Source organism: Lepidochelys kempii, chromosome 7 (genome assembly GCF_965140265.1).
Source record: "Lepidochelys kempii isolate rLepKem1 chromosome 7, rLepKem1.hap2, whole genome shotgun sequence".
Classification (NCBI taxonomy): domain Eukaryota; kingdom Metazoa; phylum Chordata; order Testudines; family Cheloniidae; genus Lepidochelys; species Lepidochelys kempii.
In genome coordinates this window covers 59,822,052-59,842,887 of record NC_133262.1, presented here as the reverse complement: position 1 = coordinate 59,842,887, position 20,836 = coordinate 59,822,052, and the positions used below count along the sequence as shown (strand labels likewise).

At 40.0% G+C, this 20,836-nt stretch overlaps 1 protein-coding gene and 1 non-coding gene across 5 annotated transcripts in view; both read left to right on the top strand.

Annotated features, from left to right (window-relative positions):
• Positions 1-20,836, top strand: part of ERCC6 (ERCC excision repair 6, chromatin remodeling factor) — an 80,700-nt gene that overhangs the window by 53,009 nt on the left and 6,855 nt on the right. For all 4 annotated transcript variants that reach the window (XM_073353085.1, XM_073353081.1, XM_073353082.1 and 1 more), the window contains 8 exons: positions 3,675-3,845; positions 4,421-4,597; positions 6,162-6,278; positions 8,686-8,781; positions 11,505-11,723; positions 14,732-14,842; positions 17,327-17,446; positions 18,796-18,890. In XM_073353085.1, the coding sequence (XP_073209186.1) occupies positions 3,675-3,845; positions 4,421-4,597; positions 6,162-6,278; positions 8,686-8,781; positions 11,505-11,723; positions 14,732-14,842; positions 17,327-17,446; positions 18,796-18,890 (1,106 nt within the window). The remainder of the gene's footprint in view (positions 1-3,674; positions 3,846-4,420; positions 4,598-6,161; positions 6,279-8,685; positions 8,782-11,504; positions 11,724-14,731; positions 14,843-17,326; positions 17,447-18,795; positions 18,891-20,836) is intronic.
• Positions 1,911-2,014, top strand: LOC140915414 (U6 spliceosomal RNA). The gene has a single exon (XR_012160150.1). It is a non-coding gene; the product is annotated as a U6 spliceosomal RNA (small nuclear RNA).

The window sequence follows — 20,836 nt, the reverse complement described above, 5'->3', positions numbered from 1 at the left end:
TGAAATCTGTGAAAACCCTCTTCCTTTTAAATTATGTTAAGAGCTGTAACTTACACCATACACCCTCTCAAGTATCCACTAGATACGTTGAAATGATAGGTAATAAATGTTGTAGTATGCATTGTTAAAATTGTGTTTGCTGTGTTTTTCTTCTTTGTCAGCACAAATCCTTGTTTATTAAAGATTTAGCTTGAAGGAAATTTTAATTAATTACAGGTTCAGTAAATCCTGACTAGGAATCTGCTGTGCTGTGTTTAGTGAATGGCCTTCATGTGCCTATGTTTCACTCCTGTTCTCTCTGCTATCTGACAATGTGATTTATGGCTGTTGTTTTTCTACCAGTCCACTGTTTGCCCTCTAGGAGGGATTGGTCTCCTGAGCCTCCATAATAACAGCAGCACTTTCACAAAACATCTTTTAATGACAACAGTGTAGCATTCTGTAAGTCAGGCTAATTGCAGACATACCCTATTAATTGCAAAAACTAGGAGAGGTTACATATTTTACAAGCTTTTAATTTGAAATCGCCCGAGATGATTTGTCTTAAGTGTTTGGGTAGAGATTTCTACAATATTCTGCGATAGGCCATTACTGAGCATCTAGAACACACAGTTACAGAATACTAGGAATGAATCAGGTGAAGTTAAGTTGTGTGTGTGAATCTACGTAGGAATACTACTGCTTCTGTAATACAGAATATTATAAAAAGAGTTCATGTTATGTGAATAAAGGAGCTAATTTCTACTTTTATTTTAACAGTTGCATATGTTACACCTATGTCGGTAGATAATGTTCAAAGAGTAGAAAATCTAAAGTAGGTTGAACTGGAAGAGGTTGTGGGGGGGGTTATGTCATGTCTTCAGCTATATAGGGATCAGTTATAAATTTTTTATTTATTTATTTTACAGAAAGTGATTTGTGGCTTATCAGATGTTCATCTGAATCATTGGGGGGAAAGCAGTGTGTTTTTTAAAAAAAGAAATAAAATTGTGATTTTTAAAAAGCACACCTTTGTTTATAAGCTCAAAGTCTGCTACATACATAATCTTTTTTGTTACGTACCAAGTTGGCAAACATTTTCATGTTTTCTCCTTGGGAATTTAAAAGATCAGAAGACACCCTGGCTGTCATCTTTTTTTCTTTTCTGTTTTTGTGCTGGTGTCCAAAACTTGCTTCTATTAATGTCGTTGGGAAACCTCGCATTGATTTGACTATTGTAGGATCAAGTCCCAGGTCAGCAGTGAATGTGCACCGCTCTTAGAATAGCGTTGAGTAGTGTGACAAAGTTCCTCCTCTACCTTAGTTGGTCTTGTGCTTACTGGCAGATTTGCTCGCCTCGGAGATTCACGGCAGCCCTCAGTTTCGCTGTTTTCATGAACCCACAGTCTAGGTCAACTCCTCCTGTGTCTGATCGGGAGTTGGGAGGTTTGGGGGGAACCCGGGCCCGTCCTCGACTCCAGGTTCCAGCCCAGGGCCCTGTGGAATGCAGCTGTCTAGAGTGCCTCCTGGAACAGCTGTGACAGCTACAACTCCCTGTGCTACTTCCCCATGGCCTCCTCCCAACACCTTCTTTATCCTCACCATAGGACCTTCCTCCTGGTGTCTGATAATGCTTGTACTCCTCAGTTCTCCAGCAGTACGCCTTCTCACTCTCAGCTCCTAGTGCCTCTTGCTCCCAGCTCCTCACACACGCACCACAAACTGAAGTGAGCTGCTTTTTTAAACCCAGGTGCCCTGATTTGCCTGCCTTAATTGATTCTAGCAGCTTCTTGGTTGGCTGCAGGTGTTCTAAATCAGCCTGTCTGCCTTAATTGTTTCCAGAAAGTTCCTGATTGTTCTAGAACCTTCCCTGTTACCTTACCCAAGGAAAAGGGACCTACTTAACCTGGGGCTAATATATCTGCCTTTTATCACTCTCCTGAGCACATATACTAAAATTGGAACGATACAGAGAAGATTAGCATGGCCCCTGCGCAAGGATGACACGCAAATTCATGAAGCGTTGCATATTTTAAAAAAAAAAAATCACTCTCCTGTAACCATCTGGCCCAACCCCGTCACGTATTCTCCACACACACACCCCGCTCAACACCACAGGATTGGGCAACTTGGGATGCAGGCAGTGTACCTGTGACAAGCCACCTGCATTGCCATGGTGGCATCCAGCCTGGTGGTGTATGGTGAATTGGAAAGTTTGTAGGGACAGGAACCATCTCGTCACCCTTGCGTTCTTCTCTTTATTTTGCTGCATCCACTGGAGGCATGCATGGTTGGTCACAAGGGTAAACCGTCGTCCCAGAAGGTAATAACATAGTGTTTCCATGGCCCATTTCACAGCTAGGCACTCTCTTTCAACCACGGCATACTTCTGCTCTCTCAGGAGGAGTTTCCTGCTGAGGTAGATTATTGGGTGCCGTTTTTTCTTTCACATCTTTGGCAAGGGGAATCTGCCAGGATCCCTTTGTTAAATCAAAGGTGGTCAAAAATCGGGCATTGCCCAGGCAGTCAACTAACTCATCGATATGGGGTATGCATCGAATTTGGATATCTCATTCAGCCGGCGAAAGTCATTACAAAACCTAGTGGTGCCATTCGGTTTGGGCACCAACACAATCGGGCTTGACCACTGACTGTGGGACTCTTCCATGACTCCCAGCTCCAACATCCTTTTTACCTCTGCCTTGATCTCCTCCCTTTTTGCCACTGGGACCCGATAGGGCCTTAAAGTTACCTTTGCCCCAGGGTCTGTGATGATGTGGTGATAGGTTTCGGTGCTCCGACCTGGTTTGGTTGAAAACACGTCCTGGTATCAGTTGATCTTTTCAGTTACCTTCTTCTTCTGGTTTCGTGTCAGATCAGTGAATATCCTGATCTGCTCCTGCATGTTATTTCCCTGGATCCAGGGTCTCTTGGGCCACTACACACGCTTCTCGTTGGTGCCAAGGCTTTCAGAGGTTAGTGTGATAAATTTGTTCTTGTTTCCGGCATACTGGCTGCCACACTTTGTACGTTACTTCCCCCATGGGTTCAACCACCTCATAGGGCCCCTGCCATTGGGTCAAAAGCTTGCTTTCTGCCGTGGGTACCAACACCATCACCCAATCCCCCGGTTGGAGCTGTCGGACTTTTTTCTGGCGATTGTAATGGGTTCCCTGGGCCTCCTGCGCCTTTTCCAAATGTTCCCATACAATAGGGGTGACCCGGGCTATCCGTTCTCGCATTTGCAATGCATGGTCAATTATATTTCTCCCCTCAATGGGTTTCTTGTCCCAGATTTCTTTTGCGATATTTAGTGTGCCACGGGGCTGGCGTCCGTATAATAACTCAAAGTGGGAAAACCCAGTTGAGGCCTGAGGTACCTCCCGGATTGCACACACAAGGTAGGATAGTAGGGTGTCCCAATCCTTCTCGTCCCGACTTACCACTTTCCTTATCATTGGAATTACTTAGGATTTGCACCATTGTATCTAAACAGAATTTTTTCCTTCATATGTATTTGTTAGCTCTTTTGTGATGAGGTAGTACTGGTCTTGGCATAGTTATTTTATTTACAAAGAATACTTAGTTATTTCAGCTGCTTTTTAACACAACCAGGATCACACACACACAGTTCAGCTGGTCTTAATTTGACATCTTAATGCTGAATTAATGACAACAAATCATTCTGTTTACAGGTGAAACTAATTCGTGAGATGGTAGCATGCCATGGCATTCTAATCACCTCCTATTCATACATTCGATTGATGCAGGATAATATCAACAGCTATGACTGGCATTATGTGATTTTAGACGAGGGTCATAAAATCCGGAATCCAAATGCCGCAGTAACACTTGCGTGCAAACAGGTACTGTACCAGAAAACAAACCAAATATCTTCATTTGTAAAAATAATAATAATAATAAAAAAAAATATTTGAAAAAATAAGCTCAGAATCTGATAGTAACCATGGATTGCTGAATCATAAAGTCATAGATTTAAATCTGAGCAAAGAATAAAGGCATATGTCATGACACTGTCTTTTAAAATCTTGCTTGGATACTTAATTTATTTGGCTTTTTTAAAATTGTTTACAACAGTCACTAAAAATCAATAGTGTTATCATAATAGGATACATTCAAAGTTTATTAGAATTTGCTGTAAATTAGTGTTAAATGTGGGTTTGAATCGTATATATCCAAAACAGATTGTTACATTCATTTTATTTTGTGGCGTATTAATGCTAAGTCCTGTTTGAGCTATCATTTTTGTAGACAACATTTCACAAGAAGCTTATAGCATATTTTCTCTGAAATAAATATATATTTTAAAATGTGACAACTCATTGATGTGAAATTGGATAGTCTCTGCGGTAGGAATCTGTATTACAAGCCAACTCATGAAAATGTCTTACTACTAAGTTGTTTTGTTTTATATTAATAGTTCCGCACTCCCCATCGAATCATCTTGTCTGGCTCCCCTATGCAGAATAACCTAAAGGAGCTCTGGTCCCTCTTTGACTTTGTATTCCCAGGGAAATTGGGAACACTGCCTGTCTTCATGGAGCAATTCTCTGTTCCAATAACCATGGGAGGATATTCCAATGCCTCTCCCGTGCAGGTAAAGATACAGCAAAATATTTTTACTAATTGATGATCATTAATTTGAAGGAAATGGTTGCTGTGTTGTTTCAAAACTCACTTCAAAATGTATATTATATTGGGTGTCCTATGCCCTAATCGAGTAAACACATTTACATACATTATATGTACATACATTATATATACATTACTGTCTGGGTTTCAAACATTAGCAAAATGCTGTAATATTTGAATTTCAGACACCATAGAGAAATGTTTAAATCCATACTGAAAACAGTTTTCATTTAAAAACAAACTATTTCCATCCTATTAATAGCAGGTTTTGTGAAAGTATTTTTAAACTAAATCTGATTTTGGAGCATAAACTGCCTAGGATTATTCTTTCAAACACGAGTATATCTGTTCATCTTTGCAGTGGTTGCAGTTATCGCAAGTATTTTATTTAGCTGACTTTTAAACATTTACCTGCATTGCATTTATTAAATTAGTTATTAGATTAATTGTTTGTAAAGTTATCTGAAGATTAAAAGTTCTATATAAATGCTTAGAATATAAATTATTTCTACTCTAACATTCCTGGTAATGTTTTATGCCCACATTTTTTTTATAATTTTATATTCATTCTGAGTTTAAGTGCTTCCCTTGTCTGAGGCTTGGTAATTTACTAAATTGAATGGCCAGTTTGATTTTTATGTATCAATAATTTATTATATTCTTTGTTTTTCTTTAAGAGAATTGAGGGTATATTTAGCCATTATGTACAGTTAATACCCATCTCACACATCCATTACCCATTACAGAACCATATGCTCCATTTAAGGCCAGAATGACCTTTAGTTTCTGTGATCATAGGGATTTTCTTATACCGATTTTTTTTTAATAGTCTCAAGTGGGCACTAATCTTCACTTATTGTCTGCTACCCACCATTGCTTCAGGCTTCGTTTTGATCTTCAGTCTGTATATGAGCAGTTCTCTGTGTGGTTTTTGGTTTATGCAAGATTACACATACGGATTCATTGATAAAAGGGGCTTGCCTAAGGGGAAGTGTGTCTTACTAGTCAATACATCTATAATTTCTGGTCTCCTTTCAGTGGAATAAATTTCACCAAATTAAGCCCAAATAAATGAATGGTATCTGATATGAGAGAGTCTATTTATTAAATATTATTGTTGGCTAACATGAATTAATTACAAATCACATTGTATTGAATACTAAACAAAAATTAGTGTAACTTCATATATCACAGAATCATAGAATATCGGGGTTGGAAGGGACCTCAGGAGGTCATCTAGTCCAACCCCCTTGCTCAAAGCAGGACCCATCCCCAATTTTTGCCCCAGATCCCTAAACAGCCCCCTCAAGGATTGAACTCACAACCCTGGGTTTAGCAGGCCAATGCTCTAACCACTGAGCTATCCCATATATCCATTAAAGGGTAGAAAATATAAATAATGTGTCTGCTTGTGCCATCTAGTTTTTTTACTTTTTCCTACTCCTAGTTAATGAATCTCATTTAAATAAAAACATAAAACCCTCTACATTAAGAACTCTCTTAAATGCTGTTTTTTTTCCCTTCTAAAGGTAAAAACTGCCTACAAGTGTGCATGTGTTTTACGGGACACCATAAATCCCTACTTGCTGCGGAGAATGAAGGCTGATGTGAAAATGAGCTTGTCACTGCCAGATAAAAATGAACAGGTTTGTTTAAAATATATACAGTGTTTGATCCTTTGCCTCCTGAAGTCCATAGCAAAACTTCAGTTGACTTTGTTGAGAGCAAGTGTGAAAAAAGAACATAGAGAAGTTAAAGCTACACATTTTAAGTTCTCAGTAGTGGTATAAGACTTATGTGCTGGGGAAGTCAAAGTGTGTCTAGCAGCTTGAATATCTACTGAGGTATTTTATTTTGTAGGTATTTATAAATCACCTGATTATCATATCATCTGGGCACAGATGTCTGATGGACTTCTGTAATGTGGAAAGTATCTGTACAGTTTACCACCTCCTCTGATTCAGCATGCAATGCTTCATCTCACCTTGTATTCTCCGCACAGCTATGCATCCATGTTAAAGCAAAGGGCATGTAAGATGCATTCTAGTCTATTTCATGCCAGTTGGTTTCAGCCCTTGGGCTCCTGGAGAGTGATCAGTGCAGCCCTCAAATGGCCAAACTTGTGCATCCTAAGAACAATGCCTGTAGGGTACCTCTTGTTGTATGTTCATTATCAGAGTTATCATTAAAAAATGTTGTTCCTGCTGTTATAAGGTTCATTTGGCCAGCAAATAATGACCGGGGAAATATGGCGTGTGCAATAGTAGTTCAGCTTGCAAACTTGCTTCCATTCTGACCCCCTGTTTGCACATGCTAAGAACCTTCCAAAATTTTCCCTTTTTGGACTGAAATTTTCCATGCTTTTTCTGTGCCTGAAGGTGAATATTTTTTGGAAGGGTCTTGAGCTAAATTCCTTCAGCCATTCTTGAGTTAATGAAAGGTTTGTGGTTTTTTAACAAAAAAGATATCTGTGACTCCCAGGAACCACTGTTTCTAGTATGGGTTAGGGTTTACTTCCTCCCTGCATCAGGCTTTGTTTCTCTACCGGATCCCTTTTTCTTCCTTCTCCCCTTCTTACCCCTCACAACTGCTCCTTGATATGCTCCTCCCTTCATTTTCTACCACCATTAGGCATCTGAGACAAGTAGTCATACTAGTGATTCCACATGGGAAAGTGTTATGGGGTGGGCAGTGAGTTAACAGGGGAGATCATTGTGTCTGCTGTGAAGTCTCATGCTCTCTGTTCAGCCAAACTCTGGAACGTGGTTTCAGTACACTTTAAAGAACGTAGGCTGCTTCCCCCTAAAGAACACATTCCTAAGTGAATTAAAATCATTTGATTTTTCTTGTCAGTCACAGAGCTGTACAAGAGTTTGACTTACAGCATAATGTTTGTTGCCTTGCAGGATGTGAGCGAGTGATTTTGTTCCATTTTAGCCCATCAATCTACGTGAAATATCATTACATGGTCACATTCAAAGATTAATGACAGATTCGTAGATACTAAGGTCAGAAGGGACCATTATGATCATCTAGTCCGACCTGCGCAAGGCAGGCCACAGAATCTCACCCACCCACTCCTGCGAAAAACCTCTCACCTATGTCTGAACTATTGAAGTTCTCAACTCGTGGTTTAAAGACTTCAAGGAGCAGAGAATCTTCCAGCAAGTGACCCGTGCCCCATGCTACAGAGGAAGGCGAAAAACCTCCAGGGCCTCTTCCAGTCTGCCCTGGAGGAAAATTCCTTCCTGACCCCAAATATGGCAATCAGCTAAACCCTGAGCATATGGGCAAGATTCACCAGCCAGATACCCAGGAAAGAATTTTCTGTAGTAACTCAGATCCCACCCCATCTAGCATCCCATCACAGGCCATTGGACCTATTTACCATGAATATTTAAAGGTCAATTAATTACCAAAATCCCATCATACCATCTCCTCCATAAACTTATTGAGTTTAATTTTAAAGCCAGGTAGGTTTTTTGCCCCCACTGCTTCCCTTGGAAGGCTATTCCAAAACTTCACTCCTCTGATGGTTAGAAACCTTTGTCTAATTTCAAGTCTAAACTTCCCAATGACCAGAACAGATTACATGTGCTAACCTATTGTTTACCCAGGAGGTCATAAGGGGATTGCAGATTTTAAGGGACATAACAGATACACTGTACAAAGTGCTTCCAATACTTAGTATTCTATAAATTCTACTTTAGAAAGCCCTTGCATTAAGGGAACGTTAAGATTGCAGTTAAGCAATGAAGTCAGGAAATAGGAAAGTGAAGCTTGCATAAATAAATGCAGTTGGAGGAAATTATAAGCAACTGAGAAGGGCACAGAATGGATGCTGAAACTCATCCCTAACTATCGCATTGCCCCCTACAGATACTGTACCTTTTTCTAAATGTTTTAACTTCTGGTGGGCTCTTGTTCTTAATTTTGCACTTTTGGTGGATCAGGAGTTCCTCGGTGAAGCTTTATTCTTTTTGTTGTTGTTGTGTATTTCATATCTCATGAAGTTGATTGGTAACTGGATAAGTGCCCAATTTTTTTTTTTAGGTTCTTTTTTGCCGTTTGACAGAAGAACAACGGCAAGTCTACCAAAACTTCATTGACTCCAAAGAAGTTTACCAGATTCTCAGTGGAGAAATGCAGGTTGGCATTAATTAAGGTAGATGATGACATGTAAGAGTTTAAAGGTAGCCATCTGGATAAAGATGCTGCCTGCCCTTCAGCATTTTTCTAGCTACACTCTGAGCAGGATCTTAGAGGGGAAACAAAAGCACCTCTATACTCAAGATGTCCCAGAGCCCGTTACATAGTAATTAATTAGAGGCTAGTGGTAGAGTGACTGAGGAAGACATAATGTGTTGAACAATAGCATGCATGCACGCACAACTGGATATTGGAACCAGTTTTAGTGAATGAGGGAATGCGGGACAAGGAGTGGGTTACCGTTTCTAAAAATCACTAGGATCTTCATCTTCCACCCAAATAGCAATCACAGTTAAAAGAACTTCTTAACTTTGCAGCTTTTGCCTTAGTACATGCCCTGAAGTGTCGGACCCTCTGTTCTAGAAGTGAAAATGCTGCCTATAATGCATAGTGGTATCTACAGAAGGAATGTAGCCTATAGATTATACTTCATAATTTTTTTAATGTATGAATGATGATGAATATCTACTATGAATGACCATGGATTGTTATTGGGCCAGAGAATGAGAGAGACCGACACTCTCTGTGGCCTGGGAGTTTGTGCAATTACCTAGGATGTGGGAGGTCCAGCTTCAAATCCTTGTTGTAGAAAGACTTTAATTACTTTATCAAAAGTGAAACCGTTTAAGAGAGATCCAAGTTCAAATCCCTTCTCTACATCTGTAAGATGGCAGAGTTGAACGTACATCTCCAACATCCCAGGTGAGTGCACTATCCTGTGAGCTAAAGCTCATACGAAGGGCTTCTGTTTTGGGGGATTTATTAATTTCATTTTTCCAGGTTTATTTTTAAAAAAATTTCAGTTCTCTGTAAATCTCCAAAAATTGGGGGGGGGTTGGGGCTTTCTCTTTGTTTATTCAGTAACAAGTAATATCTACACAGCAGTGCTCTTTAGAAATCACTCTCACACACATGCACGTGTGTGTGTGTGTGTATATGTATATATGTATATATATATATATGTATATATGTATATATATATATATATATATATATATATATATAAATAAAATATAGTCTGCCTTACTGCTCAGTATAGACAAGCCCCTAGGTACAATGAACTGGTCCCGGTGGTTTTCCTTTGTTTTGTTTGTTTTTTTGCCTGTAGCAGGGGTGTTTTATCAGTTAAAACCAAAAATCAGAAGCCCTATTTATAAGGGAGGCACCACCACCTCTGTCTCTTCTGACCATTTTATGAGTCCTTTGATTACTTTTGTCAAAATGCCTGAAAGTGTAAATGAAATTTTTTAGGTAGAAGCAAAACGTTTTATTTTGATATTTTACTGAAACATTTAGACTTCTTTAGCTTGGTTGGAAGTATTTAACAAATGTGATACAAATTCATGAATAGTTTCAACCTGAAACTGAATTTTACTGCAAATATACTATTTAATCTGAAAAATTTCTCTGAGCTCTAATTGGACAATGTGTTCCTTCTGGCTTGTTGCCTTATTTTGTAGGGATGCTAGTGAGGGCAGCTATTTCAAATTGCAGCTTTTGTTATATTGAGTAGTAGGTTTAAGAATGTGTATAACAGAAGTACTCATAAGTTGTTTTTTACCAACATCGTATCTTTATATACGATCTTTATATATAGTTGTCCTTCACTGTCTAAATGTTTGCACATTGATGTCATTGGGCCTTTAACAGATCGGTTTGGTGCTCTGACTCACTCAACTGTACAGTGCTGGGGCAGTTGCTTTTGCAACTACAGTTTTCTGAGTGTGGAGAGAAGGGATTATACTTATGGTATTTTAAATGTCCAATGAATAATTGAAAAGAATCCATCTAATGCAGTGATGTAAACAGTGGTCGTTATCATCACCCTACACACGTTCTGTTGAAACATGTTGAGACAACCCACGCTTAAGTAAGTGTGGATTCTAGAGGTTGTACTTGCCAACATAGGAAACTTTCTTTTCATCTTCAAATTATCTTCCAGCATTTTTGCATTTTTGTCTCAAATAGATTTTCATGATCTGGTTTGTCGCAATTTTGCTATTTTCAGGACAAAAAAAGGAAAATTGTGACCATCTTCCTGAAAATACAGCATCACTTACGAATTTGCACGACTTTTGGGGGAGAGAAATTCATTTTATGATTAAAGAAAAATGAACCAATTCAATAATAAGTGTAACTTTTTCCCTGGGTTCTTTTTTTATTTTTATTTTTAATTTTTTCACTCTTGGCTTAGTTAACGTAAACAAATCAGTTAGGACCCAACCTATGCACAGAAACAATTTGTACTTGTTTTACAAGTCCAGCTGCATGTATAGCAGCCTTTAGCAGGTGTTATATTTTGAATATCTTTGCTGGAAGACCATGTAATGTGCAGCTGGATGGAACTTCTTGGCTTCTGAAGTGCTAGAAAAACTCTGACTAATATGGATTACATGAATGCAGAAACTGTTAGAATTTTTGTAACATTAGCACCAAAATGGGTTCTCAAATAACACAGTATTTCATTGGCCACTGTATTATATCAACTGTATACCACCTTTTACTGAAATGGGAACAAATGTGTACTAGTGTAAAAACCAGAGCACCAGTGTTCACCTGCTCCATGACTATCAGTTAGGTCTATTATTATCTCCTCTTAAATGTAACCCATGGTAGAATGAAAAATTTGCAAGAAAAGGACAATTCTCTCCTGTATTCTGTAGGTTTTCTCTGGACTTGTAGCCTTGAGAAAAATATGCAACCATCCTGACCTCTTTTCTGGTGGTCCCAAGATTTTGAAAGGTGTGCCAGATGATGAGTTAGAAGAAGCAGATCAATTTGGATACTGGAAACGTTCTGGAAAAATGATAGTGGTAGAGTCCTTACTGAAAATATGGCACAAGCAGGGTCACAGAGTGCTGCTCTTTACCCAGTCGAGACAGGTAAGAACAAACAAACTTATTACAGTTATGTAGTAACTGCAATAAAAAAAACCCCACCTCCACCAAATTAGATGTGTGCGTGATCTAAAAAGACCTATAGCTAGAAACTAGGTTATTTTGTGGATTCCTCAAAAAAAACAAAATTCCAAAGTGGGAAATTTTTGTTTCTTAGATGTTGAATAACTGGAGGGCAGACTCTATATACTTCAGATCCGTAAACTTTATTAGCATGATAAGGTATACCAAGTATTGCCCAAGTAAAATATGTCCAGCCAAATATTGCTGTCACTTACGCCAGTGAAAATGAAAACAAGTCCTTTTGAAACCAATGGAGTAACTCTGGATTTACACTGGTGTAACTAGGAGTGGAGTTTGGCACTGTAGTACAGTACAAATAACTGTCTATGATAGGGCTTCACAGTGCCCTGGGCCATGAGTCTATTTCTGATTCAGTGACAGTTGGTTACACATCATTAGGTATTCCTGCCATGTCTTTAATTCTCTCAGAATTGTACTGAGGGTTTTTTTTTTGCTGTTCAAGGGGAGTTCTTACAATTTGGAAGTTTGAAGTAGTATCTTTCTTGAACTTCATAGTTTGGTCGGAGGAGTAAATGCAAATTTCAGCTTCCATTTCTGCTATCACTTCTTTTATAAAGTTGTTCCTTGGCTTGACACTGTATATTTTTTTAATGAGATCACAAGTTTGATTGATAAAAGTAATAGTGTTGACATAATATACTTAGACTTCTGTAAGGCATTTGGCTTGGTACCACATGACGTTTTGATAAATTGCTAGAACTATATAAAATTACCGTGGAACACATAAAATGGATTAAAAACTGACTAACTGATAGGTCTCAAAATGTAAGTATAAATGGGGAATCATCATTGAACACTGTGTTTCCAGTGGAGTCCTCTAGGCATTGGTTTTTGGACCTATGCTATTTAACATTTTTTTTCAATGACTAGGACGAAAACATAAAATCATCACTGATAAAGTTTGGAGGTGACCAGTAAAAAAAATTGGGAGAATGGTAAATAATGAAGAGGACAGGTCACTGATTCAGAGCAATCTAGATCGCTTGATAAACTGGCTGTAAACAAACCGCATTCATTTAAATACAGCTAAATGTAAATGTAGACCTCTAGGAATAAAGAATGTAGGGCATACTCTATCCTGGGAAGTAGTGACTCTGAAAAAGATTTGGAGGTCATGATGGATAAACAGCTGCACATGAGCTCCCAGTGTGATTCTGGCCAAAAGAGCTACTGCAATCCTGGGATACAGGAATCTCAAGTACGAGTAACGAGGTGTTTTTTTTAACCTCTGTATTGTGCTGCTGGAAACCCGTCTCCTGTTTTGGGTCTAGAATTCAAGAAGGATCTTGACAAATTGGAGATGGATCAGAGAAGAGCCAAGAGAATAATTAAAAGATTAGAAAACGTGTGTTATAGCAGTAGACTTAAAGAGCTCAATCTGTTTAGCTTAACAAAGAGTTTACGGGGTGACTTGATTACATTCTGTAATTGGGGAACAAATATTTAATAATGGGCTCCTCAATATATTAGAGAAAGGTATAACATGGACCAATGGCTGGAAGTTAAAGTTGGACAAATTCAGACTGGAAATAGGGCATACATTTATAACAGTGAGAATAATTAACCATTACAACAATTTACCATGGGTCGTGGTGGATTTTCCATCACTGATCATTTTTAAATCAAGATCAGATGTTTTTCTAAAAGATCTGCTGTTGGTATTATTTTTGGAGAAGTTCTGTGGTCAGGCAGGTCAGGGGGTCATACTAGATGATCTTAATGGTCTCTTCTGGCTGTGGAATCTATGAATCCCCAGTAACAAAGAATGGTATAAATTACCTTGTAAAGATGCTTTGTTATGACCTGACTGTTTTTCTGATTTTTCTTGTCCTGTTCTCCTTACTGAATGTTCCAAAGGCAAAGGCTACTGTCCTGCTTCTCTCTTGGGTGATGTAATGTTAGCATCTCTCCCTCCTGTGTCTGTTAGTGTATTAGTGTGTCCATTTTAGATCTACGTTGTTGTGGAAATGAAAACATAGTTTAAAATAAAAAAAATCTCTAGCCTTAACTTTGGATGCTAATGAATGCTGTGGTCCCTACTATTCTTGTACTTTCCAAAAACTGGGTTCCTTAAGAGGAAGGAGTAATGTTTGAATTGTATATCTTATTAAAGCATCTGCAGCATGGCTGTTTTCTGTGGCACATTTGTAAATCTTCAGCCATGTACAGTATACGTCACTATCTTCTTAGGGGCAGAGGGGACAAAAGAGGTCCACCCAGATGACCAACAGTTTTTCCAAACGAGGTGGGAAGTTGAGCCTCATCAGCATCTCCTCTCCTCTCCTGTGTCAAAAAAGTCACTTTGAAGCTTCTCCATGTGACATGGCCGGCTAGGGGAGAACCATTCTCTTGCATGCTCCCCCTGCAGAGTAGCAAAAATAGGCTGAAAAGAATTGTGTGTGTGTTTAATGCTGACAGTTCAGTTTTCTGTCCTCCACTACATGGCTGCCTGGCAGCTTTGGTAACCTTTATGTGAAGTGTCTGCTATAGGCACTTGTACAGGCAGAGCCCATAAAACTGTTCCATCCCACAGGTTCAAAGTGTATATGTGGTCTTCCCTTCTCTGTTTCACAGATGCATGACTTCACTTTGACTCTGCGGGTTCCCTGGAGTGTTCCACACTCCTCCCTGGTAATTGGTCTTTTGAAGCCATGCCCCTTGCTCCACTCTGTCAGGGCAAACACCCTCCTTCCCGACAAGATCATACATCACATATGTTTCACAGCTTAGTATAATTCATGAATTTTCTGTTCTTTAGCCTTCATAAGTCCCCACGATTCCCACGCAGGAGTGCATGATCTATCTCTTCAGTTGCAATTGCTGTTAATACGAGAAATAGTTTTGACTTGATCAGATAGTCAGTTAGTCTTCATACCTGGATTTCATTCAAATCCTTTCCATCACAATAGATGCTGAAGATCCTTGAAGTATTTCTGAGAGACAGAAACTATTCCTACCTCAAGATGGATGGTACCACGACAATTGCATCCAGACAGCCACTTATAGCAAGATACAATGAGGTAAGAAATTGCAACATGTCCATAAGTTCATGTTGATGATTAATGCCTGAGCTCAGTTCAGAGTAGACTACATTGGGCACTCACTCTGGTCAGTCTGGTCTAAGGAAGCATGCTTTGGGCATTTGAGTTGATTCAGAACTGCTTATCTTAGTGTGAAGGGAAAGAAATCACCATTTTCCCTCAAACTGAAGTTTGGTTCTCTGTTAAAATAAAGCCCAAGACTGAATAAGAAAGAGAACTTCATTATAAAAGAACAAATCAAGTTTAGATGGTTTAAAGTGTGATTATCGTCAGAAAAGTGAGTGAGCAAGCAAGGCAATGCACTCCAAGTATCTACTCCCCCTACATCTTTGTCATATCTGCTGACTTACTTAACAAAATCAAGCTTCTACACTTGTTAGCATAGCAGAGCCAATACACCCATGGAAAATCAAACTAGATTCTTTTCTGTCTCGTGCATTGCCAACAGAAGGGGTAGCTATGGTTTAATTATAGAATCGCTGTTACTTGGGATGAAGAGGCAGAGAGTACACAGCTCAATCTTAAGATCCCAGGAGTTTGTAACACCAACATATGTCATTCTCCACTGAGGCAACCACTGCCATTATTAAGATGTCAGAATGCCTGCAAGAAATCAGCTCCTGAATGAAGAGCAGCTTGATCAAACTCAACCCAGGCAATATTGAAGTTGGAAGGGGGAAATGTTTCAAAGAACTAATTGTAACACTGTTTCTCCACATTCTACTGAAGGTGTATAGCCCCTATTTGTCAAAGTGAGATGAAGCCTCTGCATCTACTTTGACTCCTCACCTAAGTTCCTTGTAAGCTGAATGGCTGCGCAGCAGCCTGTTTAGCACCACGCAGGAACTCAGGGAACCCACCCAGGGACCTGCCGGGGGAGGGGCGCCTGGCCCCAGCCTAGCCCGGCCCTCAACCTGCCACGGCCGGGGCAGCGCCGCTGGCCCCAACTATGTCGCAGCCCAAACCTGCTGGGGCATCCCTACCCCTGCCCGAATCCAGCCATGGCTGGGGCAGCGCAGCCTGGCCTAAACCCAGCTGCGGCCAGGGCAGCGCGGCATAAACCCAGGCAGCCCAGCCCGGACCCAGCCCCAGCCCAGACCTTTTGCGGCCGGGGCATCTCTCCCTGAACCTAGCCCCGGGCAGACCTGCGGGAGCCAGGGGAGGGGTGCCTATCCTGCAGCCCCAGCCCCGGAGCTACCGCAGCAGGGAGGGGCACCTCTCCCCCACACCCCAGGTGCTGCTGGGGGGAGTCCTCTCTCCCTGCCGTAACCCCAAATCACCCCAAACCCCTCATCTCTGGCCCCACCCCAGAGACCGCACCCCCAGCCAGAGCCCTCGCACCCCAACCCTCTGCCCCAGCCCTGAGCCCCCTCCCAAACTCTGAACCCCTCAGCCCTACCCTCATCACATGAATTTTGTTATGTGCACTGATGTGAAGGTGATGTGTCACACATCACTTCCATATTGGTGCACATAACAAAATTCATTCCGCACATGGGTGGGAAAAATTAGAGGGAACACTGCTCCTCACTAGGGGTATGTCTACACTTTGAGCTTGGGGGTGTGATTCCCAGCTCGAGGAGACATAGTCACGCTGGTTCAATTAGAGCTAGCATGCTAAAAATAGAATAGAGCCATAGCAGCACAAGCGGCCAAAGGAGCCAACCGCTCCGAGAATGTATCTAGTGACCAATGGGCATGTACTCAGTCCGAGTGTGACCATCTTTAGTAAACATTGCAAAGCCTTCCTTTCCTTTAAAAAACAAAAATAAAAAAATAAGAGTCCACCATAGCAAGAATGGCACTTGTAACTCAGATACCCCCTTCCAGCTGCCCTCCCCCCCTGCAAAAAATGAATTTAAAAGGCCTGAAACAAACCAACTGACAGTAAAGCCAACTGGAGGCTGCGATTTTTAACCTTGAAATGGGAAAAGTCCACTAAGGGCTTCAGTATTGCCCATCCATTTTACATGGAAGGTGCTCAGAGACAATGGTGATGAGTGATGTTATAACACCTTAAGACAGATAGGTAACTATCTGAAAAAATAATAATTTGACTTGTAAACTGGATCCAGAAGTCCTGGAGAGGGAATACTTTCTGCTTCCATAGCACCTTTCATTAGGAACATAGGAATTGCCAGACAGGATCAGCTTGATGAGCAATCTAATCCAGTATCCTTTCTCCAATAGGGACCAGCACCAGCTGCTTCAGAGGAAGGTGCAAGAAACCCTGTGGTGGGCAATTATGGAATAACTTGTCTGTTGTGATTGGGTTCTGGGTCTCTGGATTATTAATGGTGGTCTTCACTTCTATAGTAAATGTTGAAACTAAATTAACCCCCTTTTCTTTACATAAAAAAGTGCATAATACATCCAAGAGTATAATATGACAAGATCATCGCTACTTCAGACATTCTAACTGGGGTGTTTGCTAAATCCTATCTTGTGTTGCATGTATTACAGGATACGTCCATCTTTGTTTTTCTTCTTACAACTCGAGTAGGTGGTATTGGCGTCAACCTGACAGGTGCTGACAGAGTTATCATCTATGATCCTGATTGGAATCCCAGTACAGACACACAGGTATTTTTGGCTCAGAATGTATCATTTAACGGCTAGGTTTCAAATAAAAATGAGGACTGAAAGAGGTAATCAACGTTATTTTAAATAACTAGTGAGAGATCAGTGTTATGCTGCTTCTGTTTCAGTGTTGCAGGTGTTTGAAAGATTTCAGTGTTTTTCTCTGTAGCTTTCACAATCTCGCATGGCAGGGGAACTGCTATGTCCCTTTTTTCCCCTTAAAAATAAACTGCAGTACCTAATTAGAACACCTTAGAAATTTATTTAATAAGCAGAATGAATGAACGATAAATGTTCAAAACAGCACCGACTGCTGTCTGAATCTCGCTCTAGCTAGGAATGGTCTCTCAATGGAAGTTGCCATTATGCCATGTACACCTGAGGAAGTTCTCTTATCTAATGATACGCAGTAGGACTTTGGGAATTCTGGTCCCATTTCAATGCATGAAGCTGCAGGGACATTAGCATTGTTTTAAAAGGTAAATTCTATTTTTTATTAATCCAAACATGGTTTTTGGCCAAATATTAAAGTAGCCCACACATCCAAAAACTACTTTTGAAATTTCTCTGCTTTCTCATGTGTTCTGATGGGGGCTGCATTCCCTAAATTCATCCTTAAAAACATCCATGTCAGCATGGTAGTTTCCTATTTGATTGTAAATTAAGCCATGTAAAGCCATTAGCTGCTGAGATTATATTTTATACACTGCAACTTTCTTTTGGGAAGAGTTGGGCTTTGTGTAAAATAGCCACGTTTCTAAATAAAATTACACTGCAGTCCTTTTGTTCTCAAAATGCATGTTCATATGGTGTGGGGACAATGCATTCAGTCTCTCTTTAAATGCAAGTTGCCCATTGGAAAAAGGGGGGAAAATGTAGCTCCATTAGACCATCAGCACAGCCCTATGAAACTCCCTTCGCAGACAGTCTGGGTGACCCGAGTTGTTCTGTTTAGGGTATATTTTGTAAGACCTTCCAGTTTCAAGGTAACTCAAGGAGGAGGGAAAACCTGTTGGGATGCACATGCATAAAGTAGAGTTGATTTCTGAAATGGATCTTCCTTGGGAATAAGTTCATCCAAGGGAAACCGCGGTTAGATAACATGCTGGTTCCTTTCTTCTTGAAATTTTACATAGGCTTGTAGATATGGTTACTAGAGTCTTATCTCTCTAGGAAGCTGGTCCATATGGAATTGTTTTCATTTCCTATCAGTGTAGAAATGTGATCATTATAATCTCTTGAACTCTTTGTTAAATTTTCAAAGTAGATTTAAAATAGTATCAGTAGCTGCCTGTGAATACAACCCTTTGCTTCCAGAGGGTGGGTCTGCTAAACACATCTTTATGCTCTAGGCTCGAGAGCGTGCTTGGAGAATAGGCCAGAAGAAGCAGGTGACTGTTTACAGGCTCCTTACTGCAGGTACTATTGAAGAGAAGATTTACCACAGGTCAGTAGGACCAATATTCATTGATAACTGAACTGTGCTGGAGGAGGAAAGGTTGGAGTGACTTGTCCGTATTCTGCAAAAACGAAATCATGTCTGCAACCTTACTCAAGCGAGTAGCAATAATAGTAGTAATAATAATACCTAGCTCTTCCATAGCAGTTTTTATCTGTAACTCTCATAGCAATTTAAAGGAGGTCGGTATGATTATCTCTACTTTATAGATAGGGAAACTGAGGAACCGAGGTGAATGACTTCCCCCAAGGTCACCCAGTAGGCCAATGGCAGAGCAAATAATAGAAAGCAGAAGTCCTGAGTCCTAGTCCAGGACACATTGCGCTGGGCCACACCTACCCAATTAATTTCTATGGGATTATCCATGTAAGCAAAATTAAGCGCATGCTTAAATCATTCTTCATTTTTGCCCCTTATAGCAATCCCCTTGTATACTTAGTAAATCGTAAAAAGTTACACCATTTAGTATTCTAAATAGGACTCTGCAAGTATTTTCTTATTCTGAACAAAGAGAATGCTGTAGAAAAATTGAAATGGACCTTTAGCGTAAGTACATAACCCACTGCTACTAAAAATAATCTAACAGATCTATTCCCTGTGTTGATTCAGTCGGATCAGATTACTTTCATTACCAAAGGAAGGCTACTGCTTTTTTTTATTCCTCTTAGCTGTGCATAGCCATTGCAGCCATTAACATAATGAGCTGGAGTCCGCTAATTCTGATGCACTGTCAACAGAGTTGTGTACTGACACTGAGGAAGTAGAATGAGTACAAGTTTACAGAATGCAGTGGTACACCACACAAGTGTCAGCATAGAACCAATTTCAGTGTTATAAAATGAGTTTTAAATTATTTTCTTTTCCATTACCTGCCAAAACCTGATATTTACCTGGGAGTGCTATTGCAGGTATATAGTCTGAAATCATAAGATTTCTAGTATTATGCATGATATATGTGATACATGGTATAAAAAACAGAATAGCCACTCACCAGACTTTATAGTTTGCTTCTATCCCCAAATTATTAATTTTCCAAATATCAAAATGAATAAGTCCACATGAAGAACTGGTAAATATTTAGAGGTATGTTTAAAATGCATCCATACCCCTTAAAACATATACACTTCTAAATCAAAGCTATTTTTTAGTTTGTTTCACCATTCAGTTATTGTAATCACTCCATTAATGTGAACTCCAAATGAATGTACTTAGGTACTTTGACGTCACTTGGATGTACATTTCTCTTTACAATGGGAACATCTTCTTTCAAAAGGCCGATAAATGAAAAGCTCTAAATAATCCAGTACCAGCACTTACGGAGAGCATTTGCTATTTGTTTCACCATACAGACACAAGGCTTCCGCTGCTAGTTGGCTCGCTTCCCACGGACAAACATTGGTTCAGTTTAACTAGCCCTGACCACACAAAGGAAGTGGGGTCTGATCTAAGGGTTAGAACAGCCATCAGAAATTCAGTTCTTTTCAGAGCGTTGTGATGGACTCACTCTGAGACTTGAGCAAGCAACTTTATTTCTCTTTGCCTCAGTTTCCCCCTCTGTGAAATGGCAGTAATACTGACCAATTTCATGGGGGGGGGGGGTTTGAAGCTTAATCAATTATTGTAAATGCCTTTGAAATCCGCTGATAGATAAGGATTATAAGAATTCTTATTACATTATGCTGTAGTTCAAAATCATGTTAATGTGACCTGTCTTTGAACACAGATTTTGCTAACAGGGCTCTAACACAGTTTCCCTGCACAGTGTTGACAAGGGCCTAACTAGGTTGAAAACAGTGGTGTGAACAAGGGGGAATGGTTTTGAGAACTATTTTGCAACCCTATTAGGCCGTGCCTATTGTGGATGGGAAAAGAGTATTAATAGCTTGCCATTGAATACTGTAGTACAAACGGAGCCTAACTGCAGGGGTGGACTA